Source organism: Spermophilus citellus (genome assembly GCF_964194105.1).
Source record: "Spermophilus citellus genome assembly, chromosome: X".
NCBI classification, from domain to species: domain Eukaryota; kingdom Metazoa; phylum Chordata; class Mammalia; order Rodentia; family Sciuridae; genus Spermophilus; species Spermophilus citellus.
The window spans coordinates 120,538,575-120,559,207 of record NC_138190.1 but is presented as its reverse complement, the minus strand read 5'-3'; the positions used below and the strand labels follow the sequence as shown (position 1 = coordinate 120,559,207).

General features: G+C 36.4%; 1 protein-coding gene across 5 annotated transcripts in view; it reads left to right on the top strand.

The window, feature by feature from the left end:
• The window catches only part of THOC2 (THO complex subunit 2), a 118,364-nt gene that overhangs the window by 12,257 nt on the left and 85,474 nt on the right, over positions 1–20,633 (top strand). For all 5 annotated transcript variants that reach the window (XM_081277144.1, XM_081277141.1, XM_081277143.1 and 2 more), the window contains exons 2-4: positions 9,693–9,751; positions 15,434–15,525; positions 18,669–18,720. In XM_081277144.1, coding sequence (XP_081133270.1) covers positions 9,693–9,751; positions 15,434–15,525; positions 18,669–18,720 — 203 coding nt within the window. The remainder of the gene's footprint in view (positions 1–9,692; positions 9,752–15,433; positions 15,526–18,668; positions 18,721–20,633) is intronic.

Here is a 20,633-nt window from a genome sequence, read left to right as displayed (position 1 = left end):
TCCCGCTTGGGCTTTTCCTTCCTCAGCCTCCTGAGTAGTTGGGATCATGGGTGCACCACCAATACATTGCTATAACTTTTGTATATTGATTTTGTGTCCTGCAACTTTATTCTAATAGTTTTTTGTTTGGGTGGAATCTTTTTTTTTTTTTTTTTTTTTTTGAGTGGAAAGTAGAAGCTTTATTAAAGGACAGCAGAAAAGACTTCTCCCCAGAGGAAGAAGGGGACCCAAAAGGTGGAATCCATGGAAGGGGGAGGTCTTCCCTCTTTTATAGCTAAGGTTTCAGCTTTCCCCTCATTCCTGTTCTTTGTTTCCCTCTATCTTGCAGTGATTGAATGCAGGTGGGAAGGCCCAAAGGGTTGGGGACAGGTGGGCTGAAGGAGTAATCTGGGCAGGAAGGGCCTGGGGCAGCTTTTGATCAGCATTTCTCTGTTTGCTGGGAGCTGTTTCATTAACAGTTCCTTAGAATGGGTTCCGGGCCTTGGGGACATTAACATCTCAATTTTCCCAAGTGCTGCTCTGGTTTCCTGGATTCCATTCTCAACAATGGCCTGCATTTTATTCATCTTAGTGGATATTAGACCCAGTTTACCCAGTTTACCACATCTACACTAACTACCTATCTTTAAATCTGGCTTCATTCCCCCCTCTAATTTTGGGAACTCCTTACTGCTGTAAGGAAAGGGGGCGATGACAATTCTGGCTTCTTCCAGCTGAAAGGGGGTGGTGTTGAGCAAGCAGTTTGGAGTCCCCTTTTTTAAAAAATCTGGTCTATCTGAGTGGTCCATGATAGAAGTCCGATTGAGAAGTAACAGGCTGGTGGGCCATTTGAGTGATGGGTGGTCTATAAGAGAAAAAAGAGGTTATTAGCACTGGAAGTAAATTAATACAACAGTAAATGCCACAGCATAGGAATATGCCAACAAGTATAATGACAATGACAGAGACTAACAATGTTTTCCACCAGGAAGTACCAGAGTACCAGGAGCTAAGATATTGTTCCCATGACAAGGTTGGCGAGGACATAGCTTCTATCTGACCATGTAAATCTTTAAGGATATTAGTCACATTGCCAGAATTGTCAGGGATGTAAACACAAAATTCAGTTTTAATAATGGCACAAGTACCGCCTTGAGCAGCAGTGAGGACATCTAAAGCCATCCGGTTTTGTAAGATGGCCTTCCTCATAAGTGTTATTTCAGTGTTAAGGAGAGAGATACTTTCCTCAACCTTATGGAGGGCAATTTGAGTATAATTGTTTAAAGTCTCTACCTGCCACATTACATCTTCTAATCCAAGTTGTGGGATAACAGTGAAGCTAGATGATCATGTCAATGAAACACAGATCGTCCCCATCTATGTTTGAGGTTGGGGAGGTTTGCTGGCTGTTTTATATTTGGGGTCCATCTCCCCTGGGTAGAATCTTTTTAAGGTTTTCTACAGAGAAGATCATACTATCTGTGAAGAGAGATAATTTTACATTGTCTTTTCTGGTTTGGATGCCTTTTATTTATTTTCTAATTGCTCTGTTGAATAAAAGTAGTGAGTATGGGCATTCATGTTATGTTCCTGGTCTTATAGGAAAAGCTTTCAGTTTTTCACCATTGGATAGAATGTTAACAGTGAGCTTTCCATATATGGTTTTATTATGTTGAGGTAATGGCCTTCTGTTCCTAGTTTTTATCATGAAAGTGTTGTTTTGTTCAAAGACTTTCTGCATTTATTGAGATGATTTTATAATTTTTATTATTTTTTGAAGTACCCGAGATTGAACCCAGGGGCTTTTAACCACTGAGCCACATCCTCAGTCTTTAATTTTTTTAAATATTTATTTATTTTTTAGTTGTAGTTGGGCACAATATCTCTATTTTATTTATTTATTTTAATGTGGTGCTGAGGATCTAACCCAGGGCCTCATACAGTGAGCGCTCTACCCCAGCCAGAAGTCTTTAATTTTTTTTTTTTTAAATTTTGAGACAGGGTCTCACTGAGTTCCTTAGGACCTTGCTAAATTGCTGTGGCTGGCTTTGAACTCTTGTTCCTTCTGCCCCAGCCTCATGAGCTGCTGGGATTACAGGTGTGTGCCACCAGGCCAGGCATAATTTTTATTCTTTGTTCTGTTAGTGTGGTTTATTATATTGATGGATTTTCATATGTTGAACCATCTTGCATTCCTGGGGTAAATCCCACTTGGTCACGATGAATGATCCCTTTAATGTGCTGTTGAATTTGCTTTACTAGTATTTTGTTGAGGATTTTTGAGTCTTGTGTTCATCAAAGATACTGAACTGTAAACTGGGCACATGCCTATAATCCCAGTGATTTGGGAGGCTGAGGCTCAGTGGTAGAGAGCCCCTGAATTCAATTAAAAAGAAAAAAAACCCCAACAATTGTAATTTTCTTTTAATGTTCTTGTTTGATTTTGGTGTCAGAGTATAGTAGTCTCTTATAATCTTTTTTCTGTAATGTTTGTTATAAATGTCTCCTCTTTCATTTGTGATTTGAATCTTTGTTCTTTTTTTGCATAGCTGAAGATTTGCCAATTTTCTGGATCTTTCAAAAAATTAAATTTTTGATTGCTGGGCACGGTGGTGCACACCTGTAATCCCAGTAGCCAGGAGGATTGCAGCATGTTCAAAGCCACCCTCAACAAAAGTGAGGCACTAAGCAACTCAGTGAGACCCAGCCTTTAAATAAAATGCAAAGTAGGGTTGGGAATGTGGCTCAGTGGTTAAGTGCCCCTGAGTTCAATCACCAATACCCCCTCTCCCACCAAAAAATTTGTTGATTGCCCCCCTTCTCAGTTTCATTTGTTTATGCTCTCATCTTTAGTATTTCCTTCCTTTTGTTAACTTTGGGCTTAGTTTGTCATTTTCTAGTTCCTTCAGGTTTTGCATTAGGTTGTTATTTGATCCCCTCCACCGTCTAGTGGTGCTGGGGATTGAATTCAGAGCATGGTGGGCTAGTGCTCTACCACCAAGCTAGATCCCCAGTCCTTGAGAACTTCTTTCTAATGTAGCCATTTACTGCTACAAACTTCCTCCTTAGTACTGCTTTTGCTGCTTCTCATAATTTTTGTTATGTTGCTTTTTTTAGTTGTCTCAAAGTATTTTCTTATTTCCCTTTTGTTTTTTTCCTTAGACCCATTGGTTGGTCAAGATTTTGTTGTTTAATTTTCACATAATTGTGAATTTGCCAGTATTCATTCTAATATTGATAACTAGTTTTATTTCATTGTGGCTGGAAAAGGTACTTGGTATGATTTCATACTTCTTTAATTTGTTAATTTTTTTGTGCTCTAATGTGCTGTGTCTTGGAAAAAGTTTCTTTCCTTCTTTTTCTTGTTCTTTTTTGGTATGCTAGAAAAGAGTGTATTTTCTCCTGTTGGGGGAATGTTCTGTATATGTGTTAGGTTCACTTGTTCTGTACCATTCAAATCCTGTGTCCTTATTAATCTTTTGTCTGGATGTTCTGTACATTATTGAGATTTCCTATTATTGTGTTGCTTTTACCCTTTGTTGGCCATGTTTGTTTCATTTATTTATGTTCTCTGGTATAGTTGTGTATATATTTTTTATAATTATTTTTCTTGTGAATTTACTATTATATAGTGTCTGTATCTCCTGTGACAGTTTTGAGTGAAAATTTATTTTAAGTATAGCTACTCATGCTCTTATTTTGGTTACCATGTGCATGAATACCTTTATTCTTTTTTTTCCGCTTTCAGGTTATCTTTGTCCTTAAATTTAAGATAAGTTTCTTGTAGATAGCACATAGTTGGATCTTATTATTTTAAAAAATCCATTTAGCTACTTTCTTTTGGACATGGAGTTAAATCCATTTATATTTAGTTATTGGCAGAAAAGGACTTACTGTTGCCATTATGTTGTATTTTGTCTTGTAGTTCTTTTTCTCCTCATGGCTGTCTTCTTTTGTGTCTTAATTTTTTTCTACTGAACATGCTATGATTGCATTCTCATTTTTGGGGGGTGTATATTCTGTAGATGTTTTCTTTTTGGTTACCATGGGATTTATGTAAAGCATCATAACCTGTTTTAAGCTGATAATAGATTGTATTCAATTACACACAGAAACTATATTTTTACCTTTTCTTTTTTTTTTTTTTTAAAGAGAGAGTGAGAGAGGAGAGAGAGAGAGAGAGAGAGAGAGAGAGAGAGAGAGAGAGAACTTTTAATATTTATTTTTTAGTTCTCGGCGGACACAACATCTTTGTTGGTATGTGGTGCTGAGGATCGAACCCGGGCCGCACGCACGCCAGGCAAGCGCGCTACCCCTTGAGCCACCTCCCCAGCCCCTATTTTTACCTTTTCCTCACTCACATTTTATTAGTCAGAAGTCACATGTTTTTATGTGTCTCCATTAACATATTTGTTAGTTTATTTGTACTTTTGTCTTTCAATGTCTATACTAGAATTAAAAATCATTTATGTTTCAGGGTTATAGTATCCTGTATTTATACCTTTACCAGTGAGTTATATTTTCAAATGCTTTTGTGTTGCTCTTTACAGCCTTTTCATTTCCACTTGAAAGACTTCCTTTAGTATTTCTTGTAAGGCAGGTCTACTATTGATGAACTTCCTCAGCTTTTTTTTTCAATCTGAGAAAATCTCAGTTTTGAATGATATTTTTTTTTGTCAAATATGGTATTCATGGTTGTCATTTTTTCTTAATCCCACTTTTCTACCTGCAAAATGTCTGCTGAGAAATTCACTGTTATTATTAATAGAGTTTACCTCATATGTGATACTTTTCTCATACTACTATTAATATCTGTCTTCTGTTCTTGACTTTTGAGAATTTGATTATATGACTTGGTGTGGACCCTTTTGCGTTTATCATATTTGGGATCCTTTGAGCTTCTTGAATCTGGATATCTGTTATCCATATTTGGGAAGTTTTCAACCAAAGTAATGGTCCATTCTTCTGAAACTCCCATGGTGCATATATTGGTTTACTTAATATTGTTCCGGAGTCTGTTAAGTTCTTTTCACTCTTTTTCATTCTTTTTTTCTACTTCAGTTCTCTGACTGGATAATTTCTGACCTGTCTTTGAGTTCATGGATTCTTCTGCTTGGTAACGTCTGCTGGTGAACTCCTTTACTGGATTTTTTTAGTTCGTTTTTTTTTTTTTTTTGTTCTGGGAATTGAACTCAGGGGCATTTAACCATTGAGCCACATCTCCAGCCCTGTTTTGTATTTTATTAGAGACAGGCTCTCACTGAGTTGCTTAGTGCTTTGCTAAGTTGCTGAGGTTGGCTTTGAACTCTGGATCCCCCTGTTTTAGCCTCCTGAGCTGCTGGGATTATGGGTTTGCGCCACTGCACCCAGTTTAGTTCAGTTTTTTGCATTCTTCAGTTCCAGACTTTCTCTCTGGTTCTTTTAAAATATTTGCTCTTTGTTGAAATTGTTGTTTTGTTCATACATCATTTTCCTGAGCTTGTTGAACATTGTTATGATAGTTATTTTGAATCCTTTCTTGGGTAACTCAGATTTATTTTGGTCCTTGGCCATGTCTTCCTGTTTCTCCATGTTCCTTGTAGCTTTGTATTGGTATTTGCACATTTGAAAATATGCAAATTTTCTTTCCTAGTCCTTATACTCCTTATGGACTGACTTTATAAAGGGGAGAACTTTTATCAGTCCAGCTGAGGAATTGTGGGAGCCTCTCAAACCTTTTCTGTGGGTATGTCTTCTCTGGATTTGTGTTTGTTTGTACATTATAGTAAGAAAATTGCTGGTTTCTTTTTGTTTTGGGGTGTTTGTGATGTCTTGGTCTGTCTGGTGTTCATGTATTATACTACTGGTCCTTTGAAGTAGTATCATGCCTACCAGCCCCCTTTTATGTTCTCAGTGCCCCCCACTCCCTGCATCTTGAGTAAGCCAGATCTTGTTAGCACCCTGATTCAGGTCAGTCACAGCCCAGTCCCTTCTGCAGTTCCAGCAAAAGATGGAATGTTGGACATATTATCCACTCTGTTTTCCCTAAGGAAGAAGCAATTGGTCCTATGGAGCTATAGCATGATGCCCAGCTCAGGCTACTAAGATCCATCTGTATTCCAATACAGGCAAGATAGAAACTCCTCCCTTGGTTTACTCTTGTGGAATGCTCAGCACTTTGGACATAGAGTCCAGTCTTCTGTTTTTCTCCCTTGGGAGACTTCAGGTGTTGGAGCTTTTGCCTGATCACATGATAACTGTGCTGGGGTGGGGTGGGGAGCAACTCTGGTGAGAACATCCCCTGAACTTTCTTGCTGGCTTCAATGTGACTGATTTTGTACTTGCCTTGGGTACAGGAGTCTTTCAATTGGTGTCTAGATTCCTCATAAAGGGAATTGTTTTTTGTGTTGTTGAATGGATGTTTTAATAGGAGGGAGGAAGTTTTGGGGATTCCCAGTCTGTTATTGCTGACATCAGTCCCATCAAGGGCATTTATTTGTTTTTTCTTAATTAAAAATTAAAATTAGATTTGGGCTGGGCATGGTGGTGTACTCCTATAATCGTGACTGGGGAGGCTGAGGCAGGATTGTGAGTTTAAGGCTACCCTTAGCAATTTAGCAAGGCCGTGGGCAACTTGGACTCTGTCTCAAAAGGGTGGGGGGGGGCGCTGGGGAATGTTCTTTGGTTCAGCACCCCTGGGTTCAATCCTTGGTACACAAAAAGGAAAAAAGAAAACCCAAACCCCCAAACAAACAACACAGTTTAGGGCTAGCTAGGCCTCACTAGCCACATTGAAATTGTATGCAAGTTCATTTTATTCTTTTGTGGTACTCGGGTCCAAATCCAGGGTTTTGTGCATGCCAGACAGGTGCTTTACTGCTCTACTACTGAATTACACCCCCAGCCCCAAGGAAATTCTGAAATAAACTGACTGGTGACATCTTTAGATTGGCCTTTTTTTTTTTTTTTTTTTTTTTTTTTTATTTGCTTTGAGTTCTTGACCATGAAGAAGTCAATAAGACAGTTTGGTGCTACTGTCTTGGTATGTGCCTAGGCACCCAGCAGTCTTACCATTCACTGCTCTTGGGTTATTAATGAAAATATCTGTACAGCAATAAAGGAAAATGATGTCTGGGTATTATTATGAATTTAAGTTTGACATTGCAGATCTCCAGAGAAACTCAGAGATTGGGTTTGTTGAAGCACATGCTCAGAACTGCTACTTCATTGAATTAAATAAATTCCCTTCTATTGTTCACCTAAGAGACTTTAAAAAATTATTAAAAAATGAATGAATAGTGACTTTTGTTATATATATATTTTTCTCATGGTGCTGGGGAGCAAATCCAGGCATCATGCATATTAGGCAAGTGTTCTGCCACTGAACTAGATCCCCAACCCCTGTCTAATGCTTTTCATGCTTCTTTTGAACTATTATATGATTTTACTTCCTTTTTTGCTGTGCTAGGGATTGAACCCAGGGCCTTGCACAAGTGCTTTACCACTGAGCTACATTCCTAACCCCATAATGTGGGGGGAAAAACACAAAAAAAGACAATTAGAAAACAGTGGTGTAAATTACTTTGAAAGAACCTTGTGTGTTTGGGATAAGTTTAATTTAGTCTTGATATATTTTGGTATTATTTTTCTAACTATATATATTTAATACTGTATATATTTAAATACCATGATGATGATGATGATAACAACATTCATTTAGAATTACCTATATGTTTATTATTTTTCCTCATCACTTTTTACTGTAACTCTAAGGTTCTATCTGGAGTCTTTATTATCCTGCCTAAATAATATCCTTAGGGCTTGGAGGTGGATCGGTAGTTCAGTTAGTGTGCTTGCCTAGCTTTCTGGAGACCTGTTTGTGAGACCCAGCGCTGCAAAAAAAAAGAGTGGGGAAGTTCCTTAAGCATTTCATTTAATGCGTAAACTCTGTTTTGGTTTTTTGAAGTTTGATCTTTTTTTTTTTTTAACTAGAAATTAAACCCAGGGGCATATTGCTGCTGAGCTACATTCCCAGCCTCTTTTAAATTTTGAGTTAGGGTCTCACAAAGTTGCTGAGGCTGGCCTTGGACTTTTTTTTCATTTTAATTTGTTATATATGACAGCAGAATGCATTACAATTCATATTACACATATAGAGCACAATTTTTCGTATCTCTTGTTGTACACAAAGTAGAGTCACACCATTTGTGTCTTCATACATGTACTTAGGTAATGATGTCCATCTCATTCCACCATCTTTCCTACTCCCATGCTCCCTACCTTCCTTCCTCCCCCTTTCCCCTTTGCCCTATCTAGAGTACATCTAATCCTCCCATGGCCCCCACTCCCACCACATTATGAATCATCAGCCTTAAATCAGAGAAAGCATTTGGTTTTTTGGGTTTGGCTAACTTCACTTTGCATTATCTTCTCCAACTCCATCCATTTACCTGCGAATGCCATGATTTTGTTCTCTCTTAATGCTGAATAATATTCCATTGTGTATATATAACACATTTTCTTGATCCATTCATCTACTGAAGGGCATCTAGGTTGGTTCCACAGTTTAGCTATTGTGAATTGTGGTGCAGTAAACATTGATGTGGCTGTGTCCCTGTAGTATACTGTTTTTAAGTCCTTCGGGTATAGACCAAGGAGTGGGATAGCTGGGTCAAATGGTGGCTCCATTCTCAGGTTTCCAAGGATTCTCCATACTGCTTTCCATACTGGCTACGCCAATTTTCAGTCCTATCAGCAATGCATGAGTGTGCCTTTTCCCCCACATCCTTGCTAACATGTATTGTTGTTTGTATTCTTAATAGCTGCCATTCTGACTGGAGTGAGATGAAATCTTAGAGGAGTAGTTTTGATTTGCATTTCTCTAATTGCTAGAGATGTTGATCATTTTTTCATATATTTGTTGACTGATTGTATATCTTCTGAGAAGTATTTTTTTTTTGGTGTTAAGATTTTTGTGTTTATATATCCTAGAGATTAATGCTCTATCTGATGTGTGTATGGTAAGAATTTGATCCCAAAATGCAGTGGCCTTGGACTTTTGATCATCCTGCCTGAGTCTCTGGGATTATAGATATATGCCTTTGTGACTGACTGAAGTTCAGTCTTTAGTTTGCCTTTTTTTGGAACTATTTTCTTTGGGTATAGAATTCACATTTGCACATACTTTGTTTCTGCACCGTGAATTTCCACTATCTCTATCTTCACTATCTCTGGCATTTAGTTTTTTTTTTTTTAATTTTTTACTCTATGAAGTCCTCTAATGATGATATAATCTTGTCTTTTATCCTTTAGGTGCTTGAAAAATTTTGTCTTTGGTTTTCTGTATCTTAACTATTATATTCCCAGATGTAGATTTTGCTTCAGTTCTGGAAAACTGAATTGTTTCTTATCATTTGTTCAAATGCTGCTTTTGCCCTAATCTTTCTATTTTCTCTCTCCTGCAGTATTGGAGATTGAACCCCACCCCAGAAACACTCTATATACACTGAACTAAATCCACTGCCCGTTTTGTTTTTATTTTGAGACAGGGTCTCTGTAAGTAGCTGAGGCTGCCCTTGATCCTCCTGCTTTAGTCTCCTGAGTAGCTGGGATTACAGGCGTGAACCACTACATCCAGTTCCATATATTTTTTAACTGATATAACTTGATTTATAAGACTCTTCTAGTGTTAGGATTGGAAATTGATACAGATTTTTTTTTCTGTTTTATTCTAGTTTGCATTTATGCCGGATTCTCAGTGAAAATAAAAGCCATGATAGTTCGACTTATAGAGGTAAGATTTTAAAAAGTTTCATAGCTGTCGTTTTTGGCTTGATTAAAATTTGTAACTATCCTGCTTTCCATTAATTTTTATATATGAAAACCAAATGTATAAGAGTCCACATTATGTAAAGCATTTATATGAATACATTACACTCAGGATTAAAATTATAGTAAGAGTATACATCTTGTATTTGACCTGCATTATAGTCATATGCTGTTAACTAATTTTTATAATTGGGACTTTGTATATTTAGTTAAATTTTAGCAGTTAGCTGTACCAATCATAAAGTTGAGAAAAAACTAGTCTGGAAAGAAAAACTGTTTTTGTTTGTACTAGAAAATTTCCTGAGTTCAGTGTTTTTACTAAAGCTGATTATGTTCAGGTGGTACCTGGGGATCTTGTTAAAGGCAGTTGTCATGGAAAACATGAAAAGCAAAGGAGTTGTTTACTGCATATCACACAAATATGATTTATTATGTAAAATGTTATATAATTAAATTGGATGTAGATTTGAATTTTGAAGGATTTTACTATTAAACATTTATTAATTTAAAAATAGGTATTGGATTTGGCAAAGGAGGGGCAAGAATAAAAGCAATTGTATCAATTAAGTTTTAAGCATTTTTCACATGTAGCTTTTGTTGAGCATAAAACCCACAGTGTTTTTAGTATGAAAAAATACTTTTACAACCAACATTCTATTTTTAAAAATCAATATGTAAAATTTATTTTGGTTATTTAAATTATGATTTTTGTGAGTAGAAGATTAGGACAGAATGTTTTCCAATAAATGTTTACTTTCATTTTTATAAAAAATTAAATATTACCTTAACATAACAGGATATACTTTTTAAAGAACATTTAGCTGGGTGTAGTGGTGCAAGCCTGTAATCCCAGTGGCTGGGGAAGCTGAGACAGGAAGATTGCAAGTTCAAAGCCAGCCACAGCAAAAGCAAGGCACTAAGCAACTCAGTCTCTAAACAAAATACAAAATAGGGCTGGGGATGTGGCTCAATGGTTGAGTACCCCGACTTCAGTCCCCACCCCCCACCTCCCCAGAAAAAAGGAATGTTTATATGCTTTAGTGGAAAGTATTTTTTTTTAACAAATCAAAGAGCCATTTTTGATTTAACGTCCTTAGCGTACAACCCCCACCCCCTAATATTATTAACTTGTTTATCCTACTTATAAAATTGTATAATTAAGGACTGGCAGTTTAGCTTAGCAATAGAGCACTTCCCTTACAATCGTGAGGCTCAGGGTTAATCCCAAGCACTGAAAGAAAAAAAAGATTGTATGATCACTCATAAAGACTTTTGTGGTTAAGGTAACATGTTCTTGTTTGAGTAAGTCAGTTGACTGCCAGAAATTAAGGATGTATAAAAATATTTCTTCATAAAATCATTTGGGGGTGTAGCTCAGTGATGAAGTGCTTGCCTAACATGTTTGAAGCCCTGGGTTCAAGCCCAGCATTACAAAAACACTTGGATACTTAATTTTTGTCTCCCCCACACTTAAAATCACTTTCTAACTTCTCAGTTAACTTTGATTTTTGCTTGAAACCTTGATGGATAAGAAAGTCCTTAAAAAACAAAACCAAAAAAAAAAAAAAAAAGAAAGAAAAAAACAACCCATGATGTTAATATAACACAGCATTACTATTCTTTCAGTTTTAAGTGGGACTGTAGATCTTTAATAACTGTTGGATCATTGTTAATTTTTATGGTTATTTTTATTCATGTGTGAAACCAAAAATAGTTATGTATGTGGCCTCATTGGCTGAACAGCCAGTGAGTGCTCTTTTTTTAACCCTGTTTGCTTTTTCAACACATGTGCATTTTGGCTGATCTCTGCCAATAGTTAGGCTCCGGTCTGAGGTCCCCATTTGGTAGTCCATGTAGAAAACTGAGTGAATGCCATTTCTTTGGAATTGTCTTTGTTGCTGTTCTGGGTTATTAAGTTTGTGTAGTGTTCCCTTTGACCTTTCATTTCTATCCCTCCCTTGAATTAATTTCATTTCAGGCAGGCTGTTAATTTCATTTCAGGTACACATTGCTTGTTCCTTTTCTAAATTAACCTGACCTTCACCAGTAAAACAACAATGTGATGATGGCTTATAATCATGAATAGTACTAGTGACATTAGACATAACCAAGAACTGGTGTTGTTTTAGTCATCTTTTTCGTTGCTGTGACTAAAAACACAGATAGGAACAATTTTAGAAGAGGAAATGTTTATTTGGCGGCTCATGGTTTCAGACGACTCAGTTGATAGACAGTTGGCTCCATTCCTCAGGGATCTAGGTGAGACAGAACCCATTCAGTTCACTTCTGAATGCTCTTACACATAAGCTCTTGGGGGACACCTTATATCTTAAACCATAATGTTCTACCTCTGGCCCCCAGAAGTACAGACTTATCTCACAATGCAAAGTACAGTTAGTCTGTTTCCAAGAGTTCCTATAGTCTCAATGCACTTTAAGCATTGCCCAAAAGTTCAAGTCCAAAGTCTCTTAGTCTCGGGGCAGACTTGTATTGTGAGCTCCTTAGAAAAAATCAAAATCAATTTATTGGTGTCATATATGTAAAGGTACAAAGTTACATTTCTATTTAGAAAAAAGGGGGGCATAGAAAGAAGGGATGGGACCAAAACAAGACCAAAATCCAGTTGGGCAAACAAGTCCTGCAGTTCTGTGTCCACCATCTGGAGCACATCTGAGCTGCTGGGATTACAAGTGTGTGCCTTTATACCAGGCAATAGTAAAATCCATTTTGACATAATTATACAAACATGGAATATGTCTTGTTCTAATTCAGACCCCAGTACCTCTCCTTCCCCTTCCTTCTACCCACCTCTGCTCCCTTTCTTCTATTGATCTTTCTGCCATTTACCTATAGATTCATTTTTTTCTTAAACTCTCTTGAGTCTAAGATGGATGTGGTCTTGCTAATTCCTGTGATGCCCTCAAGCCATCTTTCTTTTGGTCTCTGGGCAGAGTTTTTAACATTCTTTAGTGGCCCTGATATCTTTAACAACTGTTACTTCCTTCCTTAGATCCAGTTTTACTCCCACCTTTCAAGTCCAGGGTTTTCAAATCTTTTCGTTGTGCGTTGTGTTCCTGAATATTGCAATAAACTTGGCTAAAAGCCTCCAGCAATACCAATGCCACTGCCTAAATAATATCCTGCCTAGAAATTTCTTATGTCAGATTAAGAATTAGTCCATCACTTTTAAAATCAGCCCCACAGAAAGTCTCAGGACACGGGCAAAATGTAGGCAACTTCTTGGCTAGAACATAACACTAATGGCATACAAAGTGTTCTGTTAATTTTTGTGTGTGTGTGTAATTATAAATTTCTCCCGGGCTGGGGATGTGGCTCAAGCAGGAGCGCGCTCGCCTGTCATCGAGGGGCCCTGGGTTTGATCCTCAGCACCACATAAAACTAAAATATAGATGTTGTGTCCACCGAAAAACTAAAAAATAAATATTAAAAAATTTTCTCTCTCTCTTAAAAAACAAAAAACATAAATTTCTCCCACCATTGTAAAGTTTTCTTTTTGACTCCAGTATAGATTTTACATGCTTTTGTGTGATTAGCCTGGTTGACTTAAAATATCACTTACTATTACTCTAGATAAACACAATGGGAGTTCCTAACCACTTTTAAATAAGCATTTAGAAAACTTGTGAATTGGGGACTATCTTTGCTACTTAACTGATTATAATGTGAATGTTTTTATGTCCTATCAGTGTTAGCAAGATGACCCCATTTGTTATCCCTTTTTAAATTTTTCTCTGTGATAAAGAGAATTCCCTGAGCCCCCATGATCTTTAGGGGACATAACTCTTATTGGATCATAGCTTATGATAATCAGCTGTTTTGTCCTTCTGAGTGATTGCTTTTATTAAAACAATATTTTTTAGCTAGGCACCTTGGTGTATACCAGTAATCCCAGGGATTCTGGAGGCTAAGACAGGAGGATCACAAGTTCAAGGCCAGCTTTAGCAACTCAGCGAGGCTCTAAACAACTTAGTGAGATCTTGACTCAAAATAAGAAATAAAAAGGGTTGGGGATGTCGCTCAGTTAAAAAAAAAAAAAAAAACAACAAAAACCTCTGGCTGGGTTCAGTTCCCCAGTAAACCTCTTACCCAAATCGTAGCTGTCTGGATAATTTGAAATAAATATTGTGGGTGGTAAGATGTTTTATTAATAAAAATGGAAGGCATGAAATTGATGTCATGTTCCTACCGTACCAACAGGTAGAAATTTTTCCTTTTTGGTACTGGGGATTGAACTCAGGGACACTCAACCACTGAGCCCATCCTCATCCCTTTTTTGTATTTTATTTAGCAACAGGGTCTCACTGAGTTGCTTAGTGCTTCGCTTTGGCTGAGGCTGGCTTTGAACTCAGCCTCTGGAGCTGCTGGGATTACAGGCATGTACCACCATGCCTGGCATTTTCTGTTTTAAAATATAGTTATAAGCACTATGAAGGCATAGTTGTAAAAAGGCAGAATATATGTAATGATTTCTCATAGAGAATTGGAGTAATTTAGTTATATTTATTTAGCAAATGATTTAATGGACAAATTTATTTCATTGTAAAATCATGTTTTTATTGGTAAAAAGGAGATTGATACATGCTTTGATATCTGTCATGTCCCTGTTTTGTAAATAGTAGTCATACCAGGAGAGAAGATTTTTAAATATTTCATTCTTTGCTGTTTTGCCCTGAAAAATTATGATTTCCCTCAAAAGGGAATTATAACAGGATTTATTTTATATAAGTGTTTTTAGAGGTGCTTGTTTTCCTGATTTTAGTGGTTAGAAAGAGGTAAAGTTTTTAGTGTGTGGAACTGAAGATGGCCAGCAGAAGGCGTCCACTCCAAAAACAAAAGATTTTTTTTTTTTTTCAGGAAATGGGGCTGTTGCAATTTTTATGGATGTGGGTGTGTCTTGCTCTGTTATAGACCCCAGAGTCTCCCCCCACCTTCTCTCTTTTCTCCTTGTTTGTGCCTAAGGGCAAGAAGGAGTAGCACTGGTGTAATCCATTGTGCTGGGAAATTGGATCCCTGGAGGTGAGGAGGTGTTAGATCTGGGAAGTGTGATCCCAGTGGTTAGCTTTTAGCCACCCAGTGATAACCAGCCATCATCCTTTCTCCACCCCCATCTTTCATTATCTATACTTAATGCCAGGCCTTCTGCCCCCTGCCTGAGTTAGTTGAGGAATGTGACATTTCCTGTCCCCTCAGGCTAGGTGGGGCTGTAGGCAGATTGCTTTTTGGCAAAGAAAGCCTGTGGGGAGTTAGTACAGGGGGCTTATTTTATAGAATTATTTTCTTAACCTCATGTTCCCACCATCCTCATCTATTTGCCCCCTTACAGTAGCATGAATAAATGTTTTTAGAAGTGTTGTAGGGGAATCAAAATACCAAACAGTATGCACAGTTGATGTAAATATGTGGAGTCTGTAGACATAAGTAAAAGATGAAGAACACATTAGCATTGGATTTTTGTAAAAAATGAAAGTATAAACTACTAGATAAAAACATTAGAAGTATATTTTTCTTTTTATTATTGATGTTTATAGTAATTCTGAGATGTAGGAAATGTATCGATTTACCCCAAAAGTCTGCCTATCATGTTCAGAAGACTGTGTCCTTCAACTATTTCTTTTGTGTTTAACAGATTTCCAGCAAGCTCTCTATGAGTTGTCATACCATGTCATTAAAGGAAATCTAAAGCACGAACAGGCATCTAATGTTCTTAATGACATTAGTGTAAGTATATCTATGTTTAAAACTTAATTGTTGCATATCTCCTTTTGAGTTTAATATAAAGATCTTTCCAGGGACTGAACCCAGGGGTGCTTAGCCACTGAGCCACATCCCCATCCCTTTAAAAAAAAGTTTTTTTGAGACAGGGTCTTGCTAAAATTGCTTAGGGCCGCCTTTGAACTTGCAGTCCTCCTGCCTCAGCCTCCCAAATCACTGGGATTACAGGCCTGGGTGTGTCACCATGCCCAGCTGATACAAAGATCTTTTAAGTGTATGTAGTTTAGGTTTCATTTTACTCAAAATTATAGTAGTTCGTTTTTTAAGGTAATATTGGTAAGCTATTTTTGCTAGACAGCAATAAACATATTTTAATCTTTCTGTCTGGTTGTAAATAATGCAGAAAATGTTAGGGAAATTGGAAGAGCAAAAAAGTGCACTATAACAAAGTCTAGGTATCCTTAATGAAAAGTGCTGCTGTAAATAATAAGTTGGCTAAAATATTTTCTCCTAATTAAAGTATAATGAGCTGTTTTTTGGTTTGCAGTTAAGTTTAAAAATTAACTATTTTTAAAATTGAGTATTAAATTATTTTAAATTATGGTTCCATGGCTCTAACATGTATTTCTGGTTTTCACCTGCTTGCTGTTTGTTTTAGAAAATATTAGATTTTTTTAAACCTTTAGTTAGCTAATTCTATTTCTAGAGTTAAAGTTAGATTTAGACCAGAATGGGCTGGGATTATGGCTCAGTGGTAGGGTGCTTGCCTAGCACATGTGAGGCACTGAGTTCGATCCTCAGCACTACATTAAAAAATTGAATAAGTAAAATAAAGTACTGTGTCCATCTACAGCCAACAAAACAAAACAAAACAACAAAAAAAAAAGATTCAGACCAGATGCTTTACATGATAGTTTGTATTTGAACTGGAAGATTGGCTGTCAAAGTATAAGAGGGGTTTATTGAACCCAATACCTATGATTCAAGTTTTACAATTGGCATGTTAGTCTGTTGCTACTTAGGTTGATTTTTAGACTTTTACAAATAAAAATACTTGTCCAGTTCAGAACAGCTTTTATATTGAGTTGGGAATCTGGGGCTTTTTGTCTCAGTATGAATTTCACTTGTTTTGTTGATTTAAGCTTCTGAAGCCTTTTTCTGTTTTGGGAGACTATCTCTTTTGTATGATTTTTGTGCTTTCCTGGAATACTCTTAAGGAAATCCCCCCATCCATTTTTCCATTGGTGCATTGTAGTTGTACACAATTCTTTAGGAAATTCTAAGCGTAGCCATTGTGGTCCCCCCCCATTCTTTGTTGTGTTTTGAGTGGTATGGCTTTGATATTTCTCTTATACCCAGATTGTCTGCAGCTGATACCTGCAGAATCTATGTTGGAATGGTCTCTTGATTTTTTATTTTGCCATACTAGAGGCTGAACCCAGGGCTTTGTGCATGCTAGATAAATGCTCCTCCACTGAGCAACATCCCTAGCACACCCCCTCCCCTTTAAAATTTTATTTTGAGACAGGGCCTTGCTAAATTGCTAAGGCTGGCTTTGAACTTGCAGTCCTCTTGCCTCAGCCTCCTGAGTAACTGGGATTACAGATGTGTGCTACCTCACCCAGTTGAAATGGTATTGTTTTTAAACAACCAACATTCCATGTCTGAAAATTCTTGCATTGATTCATTTTTGGTCTTCAGGTAGCCTTAGTACTTGGCAATCAAATAAATATAGTTAAGAATTCATAGCCCTTGAGAAACTTCACTAAATTGGGTTGACCATGAAGGTGATATCATTCTGTAAATTGGACATTGATATAAGTTTTAGTGTGTTTATGGAATATAACTATTTTCCCATTTAATAATAGTAAATAGTCCAAGTAAGTGTTGCGTATGTGTGCTTGGACTTAGTGTCTACTTTCTTTTTGATTATTTAGTGATATCTTTGTGTATACTTTTACAGCTGATTGTCTTTGTCCTGGCTCTCATAGCACTACACAGGGTCCAGTGTCTTAGCCACAGAAATGTATTTTGTGTGTCTCCTTGCAGTTGCTTGGTTTTCTTTAGAATTTCTTTATTATAGTGTCTGAAAATATGCTAATTTTGGAGTTACTGTAGTGCTAGCAAACTATAATTGGTATAATTGAACCATGGTCCTTGGTTGGCAAATGGTTCTAAAATTGATCATGGAAGTAGGAAGTCAGGAGACAAATACAGAATAATGCTTATGTTTTTTTTTTTTTTCATTCAGAAGCAGAGGATTTGAGTGTATAAAGAAAATATAGTTTTTGATAATTATTTTCATCTTCAGAGAATTTTGAGTTCTGTTAATTAGTTTTATATTGTTTTTAGATTTTTTTATGTTCTGAATCACTATGATTTTTTTTTTTCATACTGGGGATTGAACTCAGGGGCATTTAACCACTGAGCCACATCCCTAGCCCTACTTTGTATTTTATTTAGAGACAGGGTCTCACAGAGTTGCTTAGTGCCTCATAGTTGCTGAGGCTGGCTTTGAACTTGTGATCCTCCTGCCTCAGCTTCCTGAGCTGCTGGGATTACAGGTGTGTGCCACTGAGCCAGCTTGAATCACTATGATTTTTGCATAGATCAAGTGTTGACTCAGGCATGAGCACAACAACATTTAAAGTTTGGATAAAAAAATGTATCATTCTTAACAGTTCTGCTTTAGGTAGGTATGAGGTACTCTAAATTTCATTGCTTACCTGAGGTACTTGTTCAGGTATCTTTTTAAAATTTTTTTTAGGTTGTAGTTGGACACAATACCTTTATTTTATTTATTTATTTTTATGTGGTACTGAGGATCGAACCCAGCACCTTGCACGTGCTTGGTGAACACTCTACTGCTGAGCCACAACCCCAGCCCAAGTCATTGCTTTTTATTGGTAACATGGAATTCATTAAGATGATGTTTGGTTCTCTTGGGAAATTTCTTTTAGCTTATCCAGCCCATTTTTACAAGCAAGATTAGGATGGCACAGTTGGAAAGAGAATTTCCCTCACCTGCCCCCTCACTCACCCACCCCAACCCTTGGCAGAAAATAAACTGAAGAGTACTGCTATTCTGAGACCATAATACTTGTTGTGTATTACTCTGGTATTTATTGTAAATATATTTTTAAAATTAGGAATTTCGTGAGGATATGCCTTCCATTCTTGCTGATGTATTCTGCATATTAGGTAGGTATAAAATCTTTATTTCACCTGTAATGTATGTTGTTTGATAAATTAATGTTAAATAAAATGTTTTTTTCAAAATAAAGATTTTACAAGTGTTCAAAAGTTTCTACAAATCTAAAGCAATTTTTTTTTTACTTTGTAGAGAATATAGTATTTTGAGACAAATGTTGGTACAATCACTTTATAGTTTTAAAATATAATTCAAAATTTTTGAGTGTTTAACATATTCATATAAATTTAAGCTAAATTATTTCAGGTAAAAACAGCCAAGTTTTCCAACATTTAGCTTGTCAGTTATTGAAAGGTTAGTAACCAAATAATTAATGTCACTTAATTGATTTATGCCAAATAGGTTTTCAGTGAATGATGTCAAAATCTTAGGACATTCAAGATATTTACTTTGTTGTTGAACTCTTTTAATTCTTCTTAGTTTTAGAACGAGCAAAAAGAGCCTAAGTAATCAAAAAGAACTTTTGAGGATGAGTAACCTGCTTTGGAAATAGCAACTTCTTTATTTGTCCAGAATAAATAAGAATTCATGCAGGAATAAAAAGGAATATTTCTTTGATTTAGAACAAAAAGTAGTGTCCCTCTATGGGAAGCACAGACTTAAAAAATAGTGTGGATTACAATTTTTTTTTCTAATTTTAGATTCACAATAAAATAGCTTTGAACACTGTTTCCCCCATCACTTTTGTGCTTTCCTAAAACTTTGAATCAAATGGAAACATTTCTAGACATTATGATAATCACTGTAAAACAAGATATCCTCTGAGAGTTTGTCAAGCTGTAATGAATATTTTAGCTCATTAATCTTAATCCCTAGAATTAGGTAAATTAAATGTTTCACTGAGAGTCCAGAATTTGATCTCAACAAATATATAAATGCCTGTGCTTGATCCTTTGGGATGTTTCAAATTTCATAATAGTGGTTATGTTGGGAACAGGTCAAATTATATGTGGACTGTGAGTGATAAATGAAAAGAACAAACCATTGATGGTGCGACCATGTGTTTTAGTTTTATTTTTCCTGGTATGATTATCGATAGTGCCTTCTTTCAATCTCAAAACTGTCCTTTTTGGAAGATAAAGTACATGTTCCTGCTCTCAGGTGGATTGATTGATTGATGCCAAATAGAAAACCTTTGAAACTTAATTTTTAAAATAGGTACTAAAGATATTTTGTTTATAAGGAAGTATAGTATGAAACAAGTTTCAATTTTGATTTTTTTTTTTTTACAATATATTTGTAAGACTAAAAGACTGATTTGTAGGTGATGTTTTGTGAAAGCTGTTGTTTCTTAATAATAGTGGTAGGTGTCTGGTCATCGTGGTGCCCTGCTGAAATCCCAGCTACTCAGGAGACCAAGGCCAGGAGGATTACAAGTTTGAGGCCAGCCCTAGCAACTTAGACCTTGTCTTAAAATATAAAAGATAAAAGTGGGTGGGACTGTAGTTCACTGGTAGAATGCCCCTTGGGCTCAATCTCCACTACCACCACCACACCAAAACAAACAAAAACATCAAGAGCATAGTTTGTAATCAATTAACAGCTTACTTGTTCTAGTAATGTCTTTATTAACTTTATTAGCATATAGTTTCCCTTCATAGTTATTTAGTGATATGAATTATTGTTACAAGTCATTGTATATATGTGTGTGTGTATATACATATATGCACACACACTATACACACACACACACACAATACCTTCATTTTATTTTATTTTATTTTTTTTATTATTTTTTTTTATAGATTTTTTTTAAAGAGAGTGAGAGAGGAGAGAGAGAGAGAGAGAGAGAGAGAGAGAGAGAGAATTTTTAATATCTATTTTTTAGTTCTCGGCGGACACAACATCTTTGTTGGTATGTGGTGCTGAGGATCGAACCCGGGCAGCACACATGCCAGGCGAG